General features: G+C 38.0%; 9 protein-coding genes across 9 annotated transcripts; 4 read left to right on the top strand and 5 right to left on the bottom strand.

Moving 5' to 3' along the window:
* Positions 1 to 12: 12 nt before the first annotated feature.
* On the bottom strand, positions 13 to 4,722 carry MYO2 (myosin 2; the record flags this gene model as incomplete). The annotated part of the gene is made up of 1 exon (XM_015613277.1): positions 13 to 4,722. The coding sequence occupies one exon, from the start codon at positions 4,720 to 4,722 to the stop codon at positions 13 to 15; it is 4,710 nt and encodes a 1,569-aa protein (XP_015465896.1).
* Positions 4,723 to 5,167: 445 nt separating this feature from the next.
* Positions 5,168 to 6,847, bottom strand: CYB2 (Cyb2p; the record flags this gene model as incomplete). Its single annotated transcript, XM_015613278.1, has 1 exon — positions 5,168 to 6,847. The coding sequence occupies one exon, from the start codon at positions 6,845 to 6,847 to the stop codon at positions 5,168 to 5,170; it is 1,680 nt and encodes a 559-aa protein (XP_015465897.1).
* A 1,092-nt stretch (positions 6,848 to 7,939) lies between these two features.
* Positions 7,940 to 8,857, top strand: CUP2 (Cup2p; the record flags this gene model as incomplete). Its single annotated transcript, XM_015613279.1, has 1 exon — positions 7,940 to 8,857. One exon carries the CDS (start codon positions 7,940 to 7,942, stop codon positions 8,855 to 8,857), a length of 918 nt encoding a protein of 305 aa, XP_015465898.1.
* Positions 8,858 to 8,963: 106 nt separating this feature from the next.
* AC631_04451 (uncharacterized protein) lies at positions 8,964 to 10,253 on the bottom strand (the record flags this gene model as incomplete). Its single annotated transcript, XM_015613280.1, has 1 exon — positions 8,964 to 10,253. One exon carries the CDS (start codon positions 10,251 to 10,253, stop codon positions 8,964 to 8,966), a length of 1,290 nt encoding a protein of 429 aa, XP_015465899.1.
* Positions 10,254 to 10,415: 162 nt separating this feature from the next.
* Positions 10,416 to 12,932, top strand: RAD54 (DNA-dependent ATPase; the record flags this gene model as incomplete). The annotated part of the gene is made up of 1 exon (XM_015613281.1): positions 10,416 to 12,932. One exon carries the CDS (start codon positions 10,416 to 10,418, stop codon positions 12,930 to 12,932), a length of 2,517 nt encoding a protein of 838 aa, XP_015465900.1.
* A 219-nt stretch (positions 12,933 to 13,151) lies between these two features.
* OSM2 (fumarate reductase) lies at positions 13,152 to 15,134 on the top strand (the record flags this gene model as incomplete). The annotated part of the gene is made up of 1 exon (XM_015613282.1): positions 13,152 to 15,134. The coding sequence occupies one exon, from the start codon at positions 13,152 to 13,154 to the stop codon at positions 15,132 to 15,134; it is 1,983 nt and encodes a 660-aa protein (XP_015465901.1).
* Positions 15,135 to 15,407: 273 nt separating this feature from the next.
* On the bottom strand, positions 15,408 to 16,865 carry ACT1 (actin; the record flags this gene model as incomplete). The annotated part of the gene is made up of 2 exons (XM_015613283.1): positions 15,408 to 16,528; positions 16,856 to 16,865. The coding sequence occupies 2 exons, from the start codon at positions 16,863 to 16,865 to the stop codon at positions 15,408 to 15,410; spliced, it is 1,131 nt and encodes a 376-aa protein (XP_015465902.1).
* Positions 16,866 to 18,083: 1,218 nt separating this feature from the next.
* On the top strand, positions 18,084 to 18,308 carry AC631_04455 (SNAP receptor; the record flags this gene model as incomplete). The annotated part of the gene is made up of 1 exon (XM_015613284.1): positions 18,084 to 18,308. The coding sequence occupies one exon, from the start codon at positions 18,084 to 18,086 to the stop codon at positions 18,306 to 18,308; it is 225 nt and encodes a 74-aa protein (XP_015465903.1).
* A 49-nt stretch (positions 18,309 to 18,357) lies between these two features.
* GCV3 (glycine decarboxylase subunit H) lies at positions 18,358 to 18,981 on the bottom strand (the record flags this gene model as incomplete). Its single annotated transcript, XM_015613285.1, has 1 exon — positions 18,358 to 18,981. The coding sequence occupies one exon, from the start codon at positions 18,979 to 18,981 to the stop codon at positions 18,358 to 18,360; it is 624 nt and encodes a 207-aa protein (XP_015465904.1).
* Between the last annotated feature and the right edge of the window lie 621 nt (positions 18,982 to 19,602).

The following is a 19,602-nucleotide window of genomic DNA, read 5'->3' on the forward strand; positions in this document are numbered from 1 at the left end:
CTACTTTATACACTACACTTGGGTTGTTGTAGGAACTTCATTTTCAAATCCGTTCATTTCTTCTTCCTTCTCATCGAGATTACTTGATTCTTGGACAGAAGCATTCTTAGCTACTAATTCGACAATTCTTCTTATTACTGGTAAGCTTAACCATGCTGGTACGTATGCTTCGACTCTGGAAAATGGTCTCAAGTTTACTGACCTGAATGGATCATTGAAATGTCCATCAGTAGACACTAATTCGAACAAATCGTCATTATTTGTACCATCATTAGCTTTAACTCTATCTGCAACTGCCTGCAAAACATTTGGTGCTATAGGAGTTTCATAATCGGCGACATAGTATTGCGAGATCAATTTTTGAATTTGGATTGGTTTCAAGGCGTAACAGATTTCATAGATAATTTCAATATCATCGGGGGTATTTTTACGTAATTGCAACAATTTTGCTGCCTGTAATAAGTGATTTAAATATCCAGAACCTTCTTGGATTTCATGTCCCTTGCACCATTCTTCTAATCTCGTCACATTATAATTTAATTGCAAACCTCTCTTCCAAGACAAGAAGTTACGTCTCATGATCAAATCGTTAAAACATAAGGCATCAACGAACCTCAATAATTCGATTATGACTTCATTCATAACTTCATATTCAATGAAGTACGACTTCATAGACCAATATACTGAATTGAAAAAGCTTAATATATCATCCATTTTATATTGCACACCTGGGGAGAAGACCTTTGCCAAAAATGGAGAATTTTCTGGTGCCATAAATCCTGGCAAAGACTGAGATAAGACCACAGCAGAGACTGCTTTCTTTTCTAAATCTTTTTCCATTTTTTTCATCCACATATTGTAAATGTTATATGAAAGTGACTCAAAATCTTCTTTCACGACTGCTACTAATTTCAAGTATTCGTCGAATTCTTCTTCGCTCATTTCATGAGACAATGTATCATTTGCAATAATTGTCTGCTGAGCATAAGAAACAAATGAATATAATTCATGCGTGTTTGATAACCAAAAGGCGCCATTTGAAATGACTTCATCATCCTTTAAGGTCGATACAATTTGTTGGATAGCTGCCAAAACTTCACCTAAAAATTCTTCACTTTCCTTAGTTAAGCCAAGTCTCCACATATCAGACAATATAATAATTATAATTCTCGCAGGGAATAAGACTTCTTTTCTGGTTAAATCGGCTGCAACTCCAGCAGGTGGAATTTTCAAACCCTTTAATAACCCTTCAACGATTTCTCTATGTAATTGTCTTGAGTCTCTTAATAATCTAAACAATTCGTCATTGATATCATCAACATTAGCGTCTTCATCATTTGATACAGCAATTACAGATACAGGTCTATTGCCATTCTGATCTAATGATGCTGGAGAGTTCCAAGCTAAAGCACTACTATGACGTTTGTTACTGACATTTCTTGATTTTGGATTAGAAATAACGCCCTTCTGTTGTTGAGATTGCAAGTTTGCGATTTCAGATTTCAATTGCTCAATATGAGATTTTAAGTCAACTTCAATTGTATCACGTTTAACAAGAGCATCCTTAGCTTGATTCAACTCTTCAATATTGCGGTGTACTTCTTGCCTTAAATCAGCTTGTTCTTTTGTTAATTGTTCTATCTTTTGTTCGGCTGAAGTATATTCAGATTTAATAGATTCTAGTTCCTTATTCAAGTTTTCGATCTCCTGTTGATGTCCAACATTTTGAGAGTCAAACTTTTCATTGAATTCAAGTTCTCTAGTTTTCAAGGTTTCATGTACGTTACTTGATTGGTCTAACAAGACCTTCAACCCTGCAATTTCATTGACCAATTTCTTATTGTCTTGAATTTTGGAAGTTAAAGATTGAGTTAATTCAATAACCTTGTTTTCTAACTTATAAGACACCTCTTTCAAGTGATTGACTGATTTAGCATTGACCTTCAATTCCTTCAATTCACCAATAGCCAATTTCCTTCTGAAACAGGATTGGAGTAAGACTACCGCCTTCATAGTCTTCTTATAATCGCGTCTAGCAGTATGACCTCTCCAAGCATTCTGCAAGGTGATAGCTGACCTTTCAGTTCTTGCACGTTTGAAGTTCCTTCTTCCTTGTAAACCTCTGATAGATTTCTGTAATACTATTATAGATGCGAGGGTGTCTTTTAATTGCTTTCTAGCCCTAAATCCTCTAATAGCAGTTTGGATCTTAGTGGCTGCTTTATCTTCAGTTTCTTTCTTGATTTGCAATCTCTTTGTATGTCCACGTACCAAAGCTTGTAAACTAATATGTGATTGTCTAATATTTGAATAGTTGTTTTGATGATAACGTCTCCTTAAATTCTTTTGGATCATAACTGCTGATTGATATAACTTATCAGATCTCAATTTTTCAAAATGTGCTAACATACCAGCTTTGAAGAAAATTTTAGTGTTACCCAATTGATACTTACTCTTATCTTCCATATTTGTGTCTAATATTTTATTACATAAATCACTGACAGATTCCTGTGTTGTTTCACCACTCATCACTTCCATCCATAAACTTGAAGGAACTAAAATATGATATCTATCGGCGAATTCAACGTATGGCCATCTTGAAGGGAATCCAGCACATGAAATTCTAATAGTTTCTAAAACACCACAAGCCCGCAACTGAGATAAGACCATTAATGAGTCAAATTCCCAAGCTTTCTTCTCTTCGTTTGGCTTAATACATCTGATATAATGGACATTAGTTGAATCAATAGTCTTCATTAATTCAATTAAAGAGTTTTTGAACATAGAACCCAAAGTTGGCTTTTTGCTTGCAACAGATCTAACTCTAGAGTTAGTTTCAGGCTTTGCAGCTTCTAAAGCCTTCGCGTTCTTATCTATAATTTCAAGAACAGATTGTAACATCTCATTAGAAGATTGCTTCATGACATCCAAATGACCTTCACCAACTGTGTCTCTATTCTTTTCAATGAAACCATCAATATCATATTGAACGTCAAGAGCATAGTGGCTGACAATGAATTTGGTTTGACCAAATCTTGGTTTTTTGAAAACTTTATTAGTAGGTTCTTTATCGAGTGTTTGGTACATTTTTTCAATCCATGATTGATCATTACCCGCAGGTAATCTTGATTCTTCATCCAATAAAGATAAGATACCTAACTTATTTTCGATCAAATTAATACATGGCTGATTGTCTGCAAAATCAATGAATGACCATTCAATTTCTTCTTTCACATATTCTTCTTGCTCAAGCTTAAAAACGTGCTGATTAAATTCTTGTTGCAATTTTTCATTGGCATAATTAATACAGAATTGTTCAAACGAATTCTTCTCAAAATGTTCAAACCCGTAGATATCTAAAACACCGATGAATGATTTAATTTTCTCACTTACTTCCGGTGGACATAAATCAGTATTCACGTAATTGACTAACCAATCAAACAATGCGGAATAAATATATTTAGCAAATGAATCTCTAGCCACGATTGCTTGGTTGTGGTTTAAGTTACTCACAATCTTTTCTGATCTTGTAGTAATCTGCTTTTTAACACACCATTTACTGAAGTTCATAGGATCGATTCCTAATAATTCACATGCCTTAACTAAATTTGGTTCATCTGATGATAAATGAGCATCGTTTCTAGTAGCACTAATTTCAATATTACCAATATGTAATAAGGCTGCTAAAATCTTATAAATTTCCATTTGCTTTTCTTCTCCAACCCCAATCAATGATAAAGCATCTTTAGTAATGTGGAACTCTTCGGCATCATCTACTCCATCAATACGAGGAAAGCCACCTTGATTGGTATACTTATAATCTTCAGCGCTAGTTAAACCTAAAGTGGCCTTATCGTCATCTTTCATACCGGCTAATATTTGATAAAAAATATGGTAATTTCTTTCACTCTTAGGTTGAAAGACCAATCTTGATCTTTCTAATAAATATGTCCTAATCCTAGCACCAATGATGGATGTTGTGTTGTCGAATAAAATTTCTAAATATTTACCGAATCTTGAAGAATTATCATTTCTAGTTGTTTTAGCATTACCGAATGCTTCCATAATTGGATTAGTAGCTAAAATTTGCTTTTCGACATCAGACATATCAGATTTATGTTCAGTACCAATATTTGAAACTAATTCAGAATCTTCCTCGACAGAGGCAAAGTACCTCATAATATACTTTGCACTAACCGTTTTACCAGCACCTGATTCACCACTTACCACAATGGTTTGGTTCTTACCGTCAATCTTCATGCATCTATAAGCATCTTCGGCAATTGCAAACAAATGGGGATCTAACTCACCTCTTGTTTTACCCGCATAGGCTTGAATAATATCTTGCGAATACAACTGATCAACTCTTTGAAAAGGGTTTGTCGCAATCAAGACTATTCCAGAATAGGTATAAATATTCAATTGCGAGTAACGAAGCTTGATGGCATGCAAAACAGCTGGCTCATTCAAATAAGACAAACTGGTCAAATCTTCGGCCGCTTCCAAAATAGGTGGGTTTCGTAATGGTGGTAATTTGTCATTATCGTCATTTAAATCATCCGTTTCTATAGTGAAAGTCTGAGACTCATCAGTGTCCGAAACTAATTCCAATACATATTTATTATTATCCTTCTTCTTATTAGACGTAACTGAAGCTCCTATCCACCCGAGCTTTTCGTCAGGATACCAACAACGGGTACCAACATCATATGACAAAACCATTTTTTGTTTGACGTTTCAATATGTTATGCTTTTAAATAAAAAATATTCCGCTGATATAACAGAAGCTAATCTGCACCTATGAGATGAATTCAACAGAAGAAATTAGAATAAATCAACAAACTAAAAAAAATTTGTTACTACTCAAAAAAAAAACACTCGTAACGATTCAGCGTAGAATGGGTATTAAAATATTAAATAAATCCAAGTTTCAATCAGATATCAATGTGATTGTATGTATTCGAATACGCCTGATGGATCTGAAGAGTGTTAATTTATGAATTAATTCAATATGTTTTAGAAGTGTTTAGTCTTTTGAAGTCAATTATTGTCGTTGATTTGAACAACGAAACGCGTTCGGGAATAAAAAATTATATACCGGACGTAAATACAGTATTGAAATTGTAGAATGTAATCTATGCTAGAACAAATATCCATATATAAATATCTAAAGCTTAGAATCTTTGAATGATGGAGAGACCAAAGGCTCGTAGACCTTGCCAAATAACTTATCTTCAGGAACGTATCTTGAAATAGTTCTCGTGTCGACGTAATTCTCGTTTAATTGATCTATTGTAGTAGTTCCTAATAATCTCATGTTCATGATCATTTCGTCTTTCAAGATTTGGATAGCCTTCACGACACCTTCATCTCCGTATGTAGACATTGCGTAGAGGAAGGGTCTACCAATACCCACACCCTTGGCCCCAAGACAAATGGCTTTCAAGATATCCGAGGCTCTACGAACACCACCGTCGGTGTAAACCTCCATCTTATTGTGCAAGTTACGTTTCCTCAAGATAGGCATCAATTCTGCTAATAATTCGATAGGGGGCTTGGAGTATTCCAATTGTCTACCACCGTGGTTTGATAAGACGATACCGTCGACACCGTGCTCGACGGCTAACAAAGAATCCTCGACTGTTTGTACACCCTTCAAAATAATTGGCATCTTTGTGATCGACCTGAACCATTTGATATCCTTCCAGTTAAGACCTGTATCAATGAAGGATGAAATGGCTCTTGCAGCCCCCTGGGACCGGTCGGCGTCGTCACCTTCACCTTGAACATGACTCAAATCTTCCACATTTTTCAGTCTCATATCCTTTTCTCTTCTACCTAATTGTGGTGCATCTACTGTAATAAATAACCCCTTGATGCCTCGTTTCTCTGCATGCTGGACGATGCCCTGACAGATTTCACGGTCAGAATTGACGTATAACTGAAGCCACTGGGTTTGCTTGTCTGTCGCCTCATCTACAATCTCATCAAATGAGCAAGATGCTAATGTAGGAATCATCTGAATGACATCCTGTTTGGCAGCCGATCTTGTAAGAACCTTTTCCCCATCCTTGTGACCAAGCTTTCCCAATGCAGTTGCAGTAATGTAAAATGGAACAGAAGTCTTTGTGCCAAGCATTGTGGTCGAAAGATCGATGTTAGTAACATCCACCATAATCCTAGGCTTGAAGAGAATACGCTGGTACGACAAGTGATTATCTCTAAGGGTGATTTCATCGTCACTTCCGGACGAATAGTAACCCCACGCAACTTTTTCCATTGTGTGTCTGGCAACGAATTCAAAGTCATTCAAGTTGTATATCTGTCCAAGATCTGGCTTTCTCTTGACCATTTGGCGTCTATTCAACTCCTCTTCAGTGGGTGGTTCATCATCGTCATCATCGTACTCGTCCTCTTCTCCCGTTTCGTCAGCTTGCTGCAAGTTTTGCTGAACACTTTGCAGAACAGGGATCGGCGCCTTGTCATCCTGTTCGTCATATTCAACATCAAACTCGTCTACGACTTGCTTACCCTCCGAAGCTGCAGCCAGAGATTGCGCCTGCTCCGAAGCCTGTGCCGGGGGTGAAGCTTTAACCTTCTTCTTACCCGGTGGCGGCTTGCTCACCTCTCCCAAATGATACTTTGGTGCCAAATATTTGGTTAAAGTATCTGGCGGATGAATTGGATCAAACGCCTTCGTAGCATTCTTTCCTGCGTACTTTAAGATAATAGCTGACCCCCCTGGATGTTCATCAACAAAATCGCTAACATCGTACACCTTATTGTGGATTATAACCCAGCAATCCTCCTTAGTATTGTGTTTCTTAACCTCTTCGTAGTCAATCATTTTTACCGTCTAATACCGTCTCTAGCGTCTATTATTAGTCCCTTTTCAGATTCTTTTCTATCCATGGAAATTCCAGTTCCCCAAGATTGCAACGAATCCTGGTCCCAGCGTACTGCATATAACAACATACCCCAAGCAGTATTGTTCTTGTTATATCCAGCTAATGAGAGACGAAAGATTTATAATGGGTCAACTTCTTTCAGATAGAACGTATTTTATAGATATCAGTAATGACAGCTAAACCTAAGAGCGAGTAGGAATATAATATTGTAGAAGTTTTGAAAGTAGTCACTTAATTTTGGCGAGAAGTCGACATAATTTCAATTGGCCCAATTAGATGCAAATAATTGTACTAAGAGTAAAAGGGAGTAAGTAATTCATATAGGGTAATAGACTACGCGATAAGGGACTTTAGGACCATGAGTTTTTTTTTTTGATGCTGGAGAAATAGGAACGGGAGTTTCTTTACTGTGTTACAAGAATAGGGCCACATTTACCCTAAGAACACATCATATGATGGACTATAGTAACTAAGAACTCACATGCTATGAGTCTTGAGGGGGGGAGGTTGCGAGACAGAACGACACGACATTATACGCGACAATGTCTCGATGGTCAGAATGTCGCGAGTATAATTATTTGGTTTTCGCACGACAGAGCATTAGTGTAGAATTAATTATGGCCAAAAATCATTAATAAGACCCACTTGACAGAGCCATAAATCGGGGTGTTAGCTCAAATATAAACAAGAAAGGCGCTTATATCGCAGAGAGGAAGATTCTGGCCATGGTTCTTATTAATGGAGTCAAATATGCCTGCGAGCGTTGTATAAGAGGCCATAGGGTCACAACATGTACTCACACCGATCAACCATTGACGATGATCAAACCCAAGGGAAGACCTGCGACACAATGTCAGCATTGCAGGGAACAGAGAAAGAACAAGAACTTGCATACGGTGTGTACGTGTGGGAAGAAGGGGAAATCTCCTGGGATGCATCTTGCTCTGTGCCAGTGCCATAAGAATTCGCATTGCACCTGTTCGAGTAATGCATCTAAGAAGAGTGATACCAAGAAGAAGTTACAAAAAAGCATGTCAGAATTGAGCATACGGAAGGATAAAGATGCCGTGGGCGACTCGGGGGTGGCTTATGAGCCTCCCAGCGGAAGCGGAATGGATGCGGAAAGGCCGTTTGAGATGGGAAATGGGTTGTTTGACATGTTTTCGCCGTCATCAGATAGCTTTTCGGCGACCCTGGTTCCTGGCACAAGTAGTGGAGTTAATAATGGTGCTAATTCTCATGTGCCGAAATTCATCACTAAGTCTAGATCCGTAGAATTACAATCGTCTGCTTTCCCAGGAGATTCGTCGATGCACACCAAAACCACCACCAACACGAATACGAACACGGATGCTGCTATTAAGGAAAATGCCAATAAAGTGTCCCCAAGGTCCGACTTGGCGGATAATATGTTTCCTTTATTCCCTTTGGTCGGTAATTCTAGTTTCAGCACAAGTAAAGACCAGCCGATGTCTCCTATACCTGATCATATCAGAGCCAAACTCGATCCATCTCTGAATTTATCAGGACAATTAGTCAATGATAATGATAATGGAAATAATGGAATATCTCATTATCAACCTATACGACCTAAGAGACCAGAAAGTTCCCTTTCAATTACGTCAAATTCTTCATCAGGAAGTAGACCGAACGTCAATATGGAAAACTTGAATTACCTGAATATTCAACCAACATCTGCATATCCGCCAAATGGCTTCGAATTCCCTGGTGACAGTAATGATATCACCTCGAATAGTTTATTTGATGACGAGTATGGACTGTTCATCAAGTCATTAAGTCAAGAAGAAAAAAGAGAAATACCTCAAACAAATCCGCAATTGGATAAAAAGAGTAGTCAGTATCAACTGACTATGGATCTTGAACTTCATCCAATGTTTACGGAGCTAATGCTACCTATGAATTATAACAATTCCAAAACTGACAAATAAGAGTTTCCACAATTACGACCTTGTTTTATAAATTTATCTGCCAATTATGACGGCAATTATGAGTATATTATTATTATCTCATATATAATCTGTAAAATACATATGATTACTTATCAATTTTCAAATTCTCTAACCTGTTTATGTTCGAGTTCATAGTAAGCAAGCCTTCGGTTTTCTCATTATCAGATATTTGTTTGATTTGCAGCCTTTTGCTTGCAGGGACTATTGGATTATAAATTGAATTTGAATTTTCATCCCTTAAGTATAATGACAATCTTTCATCATGAACTTCCAATATGGATTTTTGGTCATTTTGCTGCAAAATACTCAACCGTACCAAGTACTCCAATAACGACAATGATGTGTTTTTAGCTTCTTCAGCAATGTCCCTTGAATCATGGAATTCATCTTCATCATCATCTTCATCATCTTCTTCATCGTCGTCACTGTCAAATTCACCGGATTTCACTTCACCTAATGCGATCCATTCCTCATTATCTTGCTCATCCATAAGCTTCAATATCAAAACAGGAGAACTCCTGCTTTCTAATCTAAGTAGCTTCCCCGATGCACTAAAGAACAACCTTCTCAATTGTTTGATATTATACTTTCTCACTTGTGCTTTCGTGTCTTCGTGATATCTTCCATCGTTAAAGTCTTCTTCAAATTCTAAGCTATATGTATATTCATTTTCTTTGTCGAAATTTCTCATAATGCGTCCCAGACATCTTGCAAACTCTTCTTTCCAAGATATACTCGACAATTCACTTGTTTGTTCATTCTTCTCAATATATTTTAACCTACTAGGGTTATAAAAAATTGAATACAACACTAAATCAAATTTTGGCCCTACTTGTATAGGCTCTTGTTTGAATTGGATATTTGACTTGTTTATTAAATCAGATGCTTGTAATAACCTTCCGGGTGAAATATGATCAGGTAAGTTGCCGTTTAAGTTAACCCCACAAGTGCTCAATGACAAATTCAACAAAGGTATAGCTTCATCTATCTTTTCCAACAACTCTTTCATATAGACATTAACTCTCATTATGGATTCTTTTTCATTCACATTCGTGAGATCATTCGTGATTTTCACTAATGTCTCATCGAATACATCAAATTCTTTGGTCAATTCATCAATATAAATACTGGTTGCTTCCAACGAAGTGTTACCTCTAGCACTTGCTAACTTTATTAAATCAATAGATATAGATAAGATATCTATTTTTGTCTGTATCTTGTTCTTAAGTACAGTGATTTTCCTCTTCTCGTTTTCTGGTATCTTATCTAAGAACTTGCTTACTCTTTTAATAGCAAATCCAGATGCCAAAGAAATACCTGATCTAATTGCAAACGTAACTGCTTGACTACCAGCTTTAGCCAAAATCTCCTCCATGCTATTTTGTATATTCAAATTAGGTCCTGAGTTTTTTCCTTATCATTACTCATCTGAAGGATGGTTTTAATTTTCTTTAGTGTGCAGCGCGTTGTTTATGTTTTTATATTGATCTTAGTAATTAAGTTCTTTTGATAATAGTGACTTTCAAGATAGTATAAAATGGGTAGAAAACTATTAACAGAGTATACTACACCATTAGGGTCAGGGGCAGGTGTTCCAAAAGAAAAGCGACCTGCAATGGTTACCGATGGAGCAGTAAGATTATCCAGGCCATTTAGAGTGCCATTTGCTAACAGAGGGCAAACAATAGGAGCAGGAAGTTCCAATACTACTAAGAGATTACCTTTACGAAATGCAAGAAGCAAAGTAACTAACTATTCCGATATGGATAATATGAATGGAGATGTAGATATGGGCGTGGATGAGGAAGGCAATTTGATTCGAGGTAGTAAGAGATTTGGAGCATTATTACCAAGACTGATGTTGAAAGGAAACAATTTGGCTAGTAACGAAAATAAGTTTCGGAAGTCTTTCACTATTCCTTTTTCAAAGAACAACGAAAAAATGACACAGTTTGATAATAAGGGACCACCACCGCCCTTAGGAACTAGACGTAAGACCATACTTCCACCAAGGGCTTTGCATGATCCAACTAGTGAGTTTGCTATCGTTTTGTATGACCCTACGGTTGATGTAATACCTACTATTGAAGAACCCAAGGAGAATTCTAATGAAAAGGAACTAGAAGAAAATAAAGAAAATATAGAAGAAAGGCCCGCTAAAAGGCAAAGAACCCATAAATCGTTAGCAGAAATATTGGGAATATGTAAAAACCCTGAGGAGTCATTGGCTAAATACCCCGATGTTCCTGTTGTTATTGACCCAAGGTTAGCAAAGATATTAAGACCCCATCAAATCGCAGGTGTCAAATTTTTGTACCGTTGTACTGCCGGCTTAATTGATCCAAGAGCGAAAGGTTGTATAATGGCGGACGAAATGGGATTGGGTAAAACATTACAATGTTTGGCATTAATGTGGACTTTATTAAAACAAAGTCCTCGGGGTAAACGGACGATTGAAAAATGTATAATAGTTTGTCCATCGTCGTTAGTTAGAAACTGGGCGAATGAAATAGTAAAATGGTTAGGGGAAGGTGTCTTAACTCCATTAGCTGTTGACGGTAAATCTACAAAATCTTCAGATTTAGGACAAGCATTACAACAGTGGTCCGTGGCTACTGGAAGAAATATTGTAAGACCAGTATTGATTATTTCGTATGAAACTTTAAGAAGAAATGTCGATAAACTAGCAGGTACGGAAGTGGGACTTATGTTGGCAGATGAAGGTCATAGATTGAAAAATGGCGACTCTTTAACATTTACAGCATTAAATTCATTAAGATGCGAGAGAAGAGTTATATTGTCAGGTACACCGATTCAGAATGATTTATCTGAATACTTTTCTTTATTGAATTTTGCCAATCCAGGATATTTAGGAACAAGAATTGATTTCCGTAAAAACTTTGAAAGTGCCATTTTGAGAGGAAGAGATGCTGATGCCACTGACAAAGAAAAAGAGGCGAGTGATAAAAAGTTGACTGAATTATCGCAAATGGTTTCCAAATTTATTATAAGAAGAACAAACGACATTCTCTCCAAATATTTGCCTGTTAAATATGAGTATGTTGTATTTGTTGAGTTGTCACCGATGCAAAAGAAGCTCTATGAATATTTCGTAACATCACCTGAAATTAAGAAATTGTTAAAGGGGGTTGGATCTCAACCTTTGAAGGCAATTGGTATGTTGAAGAAACTATGTAATCATCCTGATTTATTGAACTTGCCTGATGATTTGGATGGATGCGAAAGTTTAATACCTGACGACTACGTACCTGCCATTGGAAATGGTAATAGATCCAAAGAAATCCAAACTTGGTTTAGTGGGAAGTTTATGATGTTAGAGAGATTTTTGCACAAGATAAGAACTGAAACCAACGATAAAATCGTATTAATTTCGAACTATACCCAAACATTAGACTTGATTGAAAAAATGTGCAGGTATAAGAAATACGGCAACGTTAGATTGGACGGTACAATGAACATTAACAAGCGACAAAAGTTAGTGGATAGATTTAATGATCCAGAAGGATCAGAGTTTATCTTCCTACTTTCTTCCAAGGCTGGTGGATGTGGGATCAATTTAATTGGAGCCAACAGATTGATTTTGATTGACCCCGATTGGAACCCGGCATCCGATCAACAGGCGCTAGCAAGAGTATGGAGAGATGGCCAAAAGAAAGACTGTTTCATCTACAGGTTTATTTCAACCGGTACCATCGAGGAAAAGATTTTCCAGAGACAATCGATGAAGTTGTCGTTGTCGAGTTGTGTGGTTGACGAGAAGGAAGATGTTGAGCGATTATTCAGTGCTGATAATTTAAGACAATTATTTGAATTTCAACCGAACACTGCTTGTGATACCCATGATACCTATAGCTGTAAAAGGTGCCGTCCTGATACAGGCCAATTTATTAAATCTCCTGCTATGCTTTATGGTGATTCTACTACATGGAATCATTTAAACCACAGTGCATTAAATGAGAATGAAGATATTTTATTGCGGAATGAAAGTGAATTCAATGACGTAACATTCGCCTTCCAATACATCTCCCATTGACCCTACAATAGCCTTACTTATGTACCATTCCTCGAGCTATAAGTTGAAATTTCAGAATACTTCGGACTTTTGTATTCACATGTGACCCCACATTTTCACGCAGCCAATTATAAAAGCAAATTAATAATGAACTTTTACCAGTCTATAAGGGGTTCTATCTATTATACATACATATCGTATATATCTATATAAATAGAAAATACAGTCAATTGAATTGAAATGTCTACCTTTCCAGAAAATCCAGTAATTATAGTTGGTGGTGGGCTTGCAGGCTTATCCGCTGCTCACCAAGCATACTTAAGAGGAGCCAATGTTATTTTGCTCGATAAGCAGGGGTTTTTGAGTGGAAACAGTGGTAAAGCAACATCAGGAATTAATGGAGCATTAACAAGAACACAGGTTAATTTGTCTATTAAGGATTCTGTTGAACAATTTTATGAAGACACTTTGAAGACGGCCAAAGATAGAGCGAACCCTGATTTGATCAAGGTTTTGACCTATAATTCAGCAGATGCGGTACATTGGTTGCAAGAAGTATTTAATTTAGATTTATCCGTTGTATCGAGATTAGGAGGACATTCACAGCCTAGAACACATAGAGGAAAGGATGCAAAGTTCCCAGGAATGGCGATCACCTATAAGCTCTTGGAGCATTTAGAAAACTTGTCTGAAAGTGAACCAAATAGAGTCAAGATTATGAAGAAGTGTCAGGTTATTGACTTAGTTAAGCTGGATGACAACGAATTCAATATTGTTGGTGTTAAATATAAGGACTTGACTGACAAGCTGAAACATGAGTTATTGGGGCCCGTTATTATGGCAACCGGTGGTTATGCGGCAGATTTCACCAAAAACTCCTTGTTGAGAAAATACAGGCCAGATATCATTGATTTACCATCCACCAATGGTAACCATGCTACAGGGGATGGTCAAAAGATTGTTATGAAAAACAAGGGCATTGGCATCGATATGGATAAAGTTCAGGTTCACCCAACTGGGTTAATTGACTTAAACGACAAAGATGTCATAGCTGGTAAGACCACACCAAGATTCTTATTCTTAGGGGCAGAAGCTTTGAGAGGTGAAGGTGGTATTATTTTAAATAATAAGGGTGAAAGGTTTGTGGATGAATTAGGAACAAGAGATTATGTGAGTGGTGAGATGGAGAAGCAAATCAAGGCTGGTAATGGTCCATTAAGATTGGTATTAAGCACAAAGAGTGAAAAGAATTTGCTGTTCCATATCAAACATTATACTCAAAGAAACTTAATGAAAACTATCAGTGGTGATGAATTGATAAAGGAAATTGGATGCGATAAAGACACCTTAGACAAACAATTCGAAAAGTACAATAAAGCTGCTTCTGGTGAAACGGAGGATGAGTTTGGAAAGAAGTACTTTCCAAGTACTCCATTTGAATTTACAACCGATAGTAAATACCATGTTTCGTTTATCACAAGAGTCTTGCATTTTACTATGGGAGGTGTTAAGATTAACGATAAGACTGAAGTATTATATGATGATAATGAGCCATTTAGTGGATTATATGCATGCGGTGAAGTAGCCGGTGGTATACACGGACATAACAGATTAGGAGGTTCTTCTTTGTTGGCTTGTGTTGTTTATGGTAGGGTTGCTGCTGACCAAGCTTCTGGTCACCTCTTACAAAGATTAGCTGCTGCCAACAGCGCGGCCATTAGTGCAACAAAAGAGAGTAATGGAAGTGGCCCAGTTAGCAGATTACAACAAATCAGTCTCCATATCGATCCAAATCACCCTCAGCAGATTACGATCGATTGGCTGGATGGGAAGCAAGGACTCACCTCTACAGTTGAACAGCTGTCGCAACAAGAGATTCAAGAAACCCCGAAACAACATGAACCGCAAATGCAGCAACAGAATTCAAAGGACAAAAAGGATGATGCTGGACCATTCCAAATTCCTTCAAAAGAATTTACAGTAGAAGAAGTGTCTAAGCACAATAAGAAGGAAGACTGTTGGTGTATTGTCAAAAATGTTGTATTAGATTTAACACCATTTTTGAAAGATCACCCAGGTGGAGAACAATCTATTTTGAACTTTGCAGGTAAAGATGCCACTGAAAGTTTTGATATGCTTCATGAAGACAACGTTATTGTTAGATACGCCAAGAGCTGTGTATTAGGTAGGCTTAAGGGCAAAACACCAGAACTTGACATTTAGAATACATTTATATATATATACATATATTAAAAATAATATACATATATACATAGATTTACATATGATAACAAGAATACATAAATGTTTTTTAAAGAAATATATAAAACAAAATTCTAAATAAAGACAATCAAAAGTACTCATCCAAACGATCTTTTTGTTTTAATTAGGTACAAAAAAACTTCACTACGAAATTTCTTTAGAGCAGGTTAATTAATAAAAAAAATGACCGGGTGAATTTGATCCCGCATCTAATAGACAATGAACCTAATTCGATTAGAAACACTTATGATGAACGATTGAAGGTCCAGATTCATCATATTCTTGTTTTGAGATCCACATTTGTTGGAAAGTAGATAATGAAGCCAAGATAGAACCACCGATCCAGACAGAGTACTTTCTTTCTGGAGGAGCAATGATCTTGACCTTCATAGAGGAAGGAGCCAAGGCGGTAATTTCCTTTTGCATTCTTTCAGCAATACCTGGGAACATGGTAGTACCACCAGACATAACAATGTTACCGTATAATTCCTTTCTGACATCGACATCACACTTCATAATAGAGTTGTAAGTGGTTTGGTCAATACCAGCAGCTTCTAAACCTAAGTCAGCAGGACGGAACAAAGCTTCGGAAGCTCTAAATCTTTCGTTACCGATAGTAATAACTTGACCATCAGGTAATTCGTAAGACTTTTCGATGGCGGAGGATTGAGAGGAGGTTTGCATTTCTTGTTCAAAGTCCAAGGCAACATAACATAATTTTTCTTTGATGTCACGGACAATTTCTCTTTCAGCGGTGGTGGAGAAAGTGTAACCTCTTTCAGACAAGATCTTCATCAAGTAGTCGGTCAAGTCTCTACCGGCTAAGTCGATTCTTAAGATACCGTGAGGTAAGGAGAAACCAGCGTAGATTGGAACGACGTGGGTAACACCATCACCAGAATCTAAAACGATACCGGTGGTTCTACCAGACGAGTATAAAGATAAGACGGCCTGGATAGAAACGTAGAAAGCTGGAACGTTGAAGGTTTCGAACATGATTTGGGTCATCTTTTCACGGTTAGATTTAGGGTTCATTGGGGCTTCGGTCAACAAAACTGGGTGTTCTTCTGGGGCAACTCTCAATTCGTTGTAGAAGGTGTGATGCCAGATCTTTTCCATATCGTCCCAGTTGGTGACAATACCGTGTTCAATTGGGTATCTTAAGGTCAAGATACCTCTCTTGGATTGGGCTTCGTCCCCAACGTAAGAGTCCTTTTGTCCCATACCGACCATGATACCTTGGTGTCTTGGTCTACCAACGATCGATGGGAAAACAGCACGAGGAGCGTCATCACCGGCGAAACCGGCTTTACACATACCTGAACCGTTATCAATAACTAAAGCAGCAACTTCTTCTGTTAGGTGTTAGTACTCATCTTTGTGTGTCTGTATTGGCGCTACCCGCTGCGGATCACGCCCGACGGATCACTGCCGACGTGGCGGCTATCACGATCACTTCACTTTCGCTTTTGGCGCTCTCTGAAACGTCGATCTGTCTCCCCGACGTCTGTCTACATATATCACGTCCTCTGCGTGCTTGCCGCCCACTCTCGACGTTCAGGAGCCCCTTGAGCAACCGTGATCCATTAGCCGCCGCTCACGATTCGATCCCCGTTTTTGTTCGAATCAATCAATTGAATCATCGCAGAATTTCCAATCGACTCATATCGCTTCATACATACCACCGTCCATTATAATTTGTAATTAATATTAATATATATCCTAATTAAACAAGACTGAAATAAACAGAGTGTTAAATTTCAACTACTTTTTTTGAAAGGGGTGAGGATACTGATGAAAATCGAAAATTGGTCGATCGACTTTTAAGTGTTACCCGGAACACGCGATTGTCGTCTGTCGTAATGAAATCGTCAATGTCGTATTAAAGAAGGATTGTATGGTTGGTTGGTCTCGTTTACTGGTTATTGGTTACTGGTTATTGGTTATTGGTTACTGGTTACTGGTCACTGGTTACTGGTTTCTGGTCACTGGTTACTGGTTCACATCGTCGCGTGTACTTGTTCATCCGATTACTTGATTTACATATGAAAATATACTACTATAGTTGTACAATAGTGGTACAAGTCAGTATTGTAAATAACTGTAGGCTTACGGGACTAGATATTGTAGTTAGATTATTTATAGCTGGGCTTGCAACTAGGCTATAGTGCCGGTTGCGTAGCTGAGAATCGAACCTCGGTACTTAGGGCCATGTTCACATACTATGCGTTGCTTTTTATCTGGATTGCAATAGACCATTGCCAGTAGTAAGATTAATCGGAGATAGATGGCTACATGCGGTCCAAGTTACATATGCATTTGTGACTAGCCATAGGTTGGACTAGCGGAATTCTAATAGTGCGCTTGCAATAGTCGCGAGACCGTACCGGCAAGACAATATGCTTTCAAGCCAGATGGGATGTATGGACAGTCAGCAGGCTACAGACGTGAAAACAGGCCCCAGCCAGTAACTAGGAAAGTTCCAGCGAGGGGTTATAACATGAAATTAACCCTTTGGAGTAGACAATAATAGAGGAATGGGAAGTGGTTTTGTGTCACCGAAAAGGGACATAATCGAGAATGTTTGAGGATAAATGAGATCAATAAAGACTGAAAGGCCAGATTTAAATAGTTTATATCAGAGAATAGAAATGTCATCATCTGTACCATACGACCCATACATTCCCAATCAGACAACGGGAGAGCAGTCTGCATCAAGAACGGCAGCTATCCAAGCTGTAAGTAACCAGATTAAAAAGGGGCTCAGCACATGATGCCAGATGGCCCAGACGATGTACCAGACCCACAAAAAGACTATGGGGGTCAACGGATCGGACCAGGGACCATCAGAGGAGTTTACTGAACAGGAAATACTAACTAGCGCAGCAAATCGATGACACGGTGGGTGTCATGCGAGACAACATCAATAAGGTAGCCGAAAGAGGCGAGAGGTTAGACTCGATCGAAAACAAGACCGATAACTTGGCCATCAGTGCCCAGGGGTTCAGAAGAGGTGCTAACAGAGTGAGAAAAGATATGTGGTGGAAAGATATGAAGATGAGAATGTGTCTCATTTTGGGGGTTATTATTGTGTTGATTGTGATTATTGTACCTATCGCAGTTCATTTTTCATAGTTTTGATGTGTATTTAATTATATGTACGAGAGAATAACATCGGTGTAGATTAGTTACTGTCCAATAATTCTTCGTATTGAGTTTCATTCAATAACGATTCTTGAGTTTCTACCACTTCGGCTGGTTCGTTCAATTTGATTTGAGCAATCCAAGCATTTCCCATAGGATCATCGTTGATGAGTTGTGGTCTTGATTCTAATTCTTCGTTAACAGCGACGATTTCACCGGCAACTGGTGAGTAGATTTCGGATGCAGACTTGACCGACTCAACAGAACCAATAGATTCACCCACTTCGACGGTTTCACCAACTTCCGGTAATTCGACAAAAGTGGCTTCCCCTAATGCTTCACTAGCATATTGGGTAATACCAACGAACACGCTATCATCTCTTTGGAATGCAACCCATTCGTGTTCTTCGGTGAACTTGATAAACTTAGGACCTTCTTCCTTGTACTTGTGAACAAAAGAATCAGTGTTCAACTTGAAATTGCTGGAGTTGAATCTCATGAAACTAACCCCTGGTGCGACCTTAGCGGCGTTAATTCTGGCACCAATTGCGTTCTTGGCTAACTGGGAGCCTACTCTAGTCGAGATTCTGGCGTTGATTAAGTTTCTAAACATCTTGCTGATGAAATTTCCTACTAATTGATTTATGTCCTTCTTTTTCGACATTTTAAATGATTTTTGGAAGTCAAGAAGAGTCAAAAATCGGAGTCAAACGACGTGCGACACACAACTTCATTACTTCTACTCTATTACACCCACATTCGAAACATAAAGGCTTCGATAGTCTTGTCTTTAGTTCATTGGGTATAGGGTATGGAATAGATGAACTGAAGGCGATAAATGCCGATTGTAATTGTTTTTATGGTACGTTTCACAGGAAACTGCACTCCACGTTAAGAACGAATGTGCGCGATAATTGTAGCCAATATGGTTGGTTCCTTTGAGTGTGGGCAACTTTTGAGATAAAGGCAAGCATTTCAATAAAACCTACAGTCTTGGCCTGTTAAGAGCTATATCTCAGTTTTAAAAGTATGGCTAAAATATTCACACTCAGTGGTCCTATGTTTGCAAGAAGCCGATGCCGTAGGGCCGTAGGCTGCGAAAAATGTTTGGCACGTTTATAACCCAATATCTCTATGGATGTCGGTAAAGAGCCTATTAAGACACAGGCCCATCTACCGCAGATAATAGTGATATATTGTAGGCTATTTTTTCCCTCCAGTTTTATGGATGCAAGATTACTTTGTAATTTAATATACAGTACTCTGGGACGATGTCGTAGACCAT

The sequence above is a fragment of the Debaryomyces fabryi genome, assembly GCF_001447935.2.
Source record: "Debaryomyces fabryi strain CBS 789 chromosome Unknown contig00120, whole genome shotgun sequence".
Lineage (NCBI taxonomy): Eukaryota > Fungi > Ascomycota > Pichiomycetes > Serinales > Debaryomycetaceae > Debaryomyces > Debaryomyces fabryi.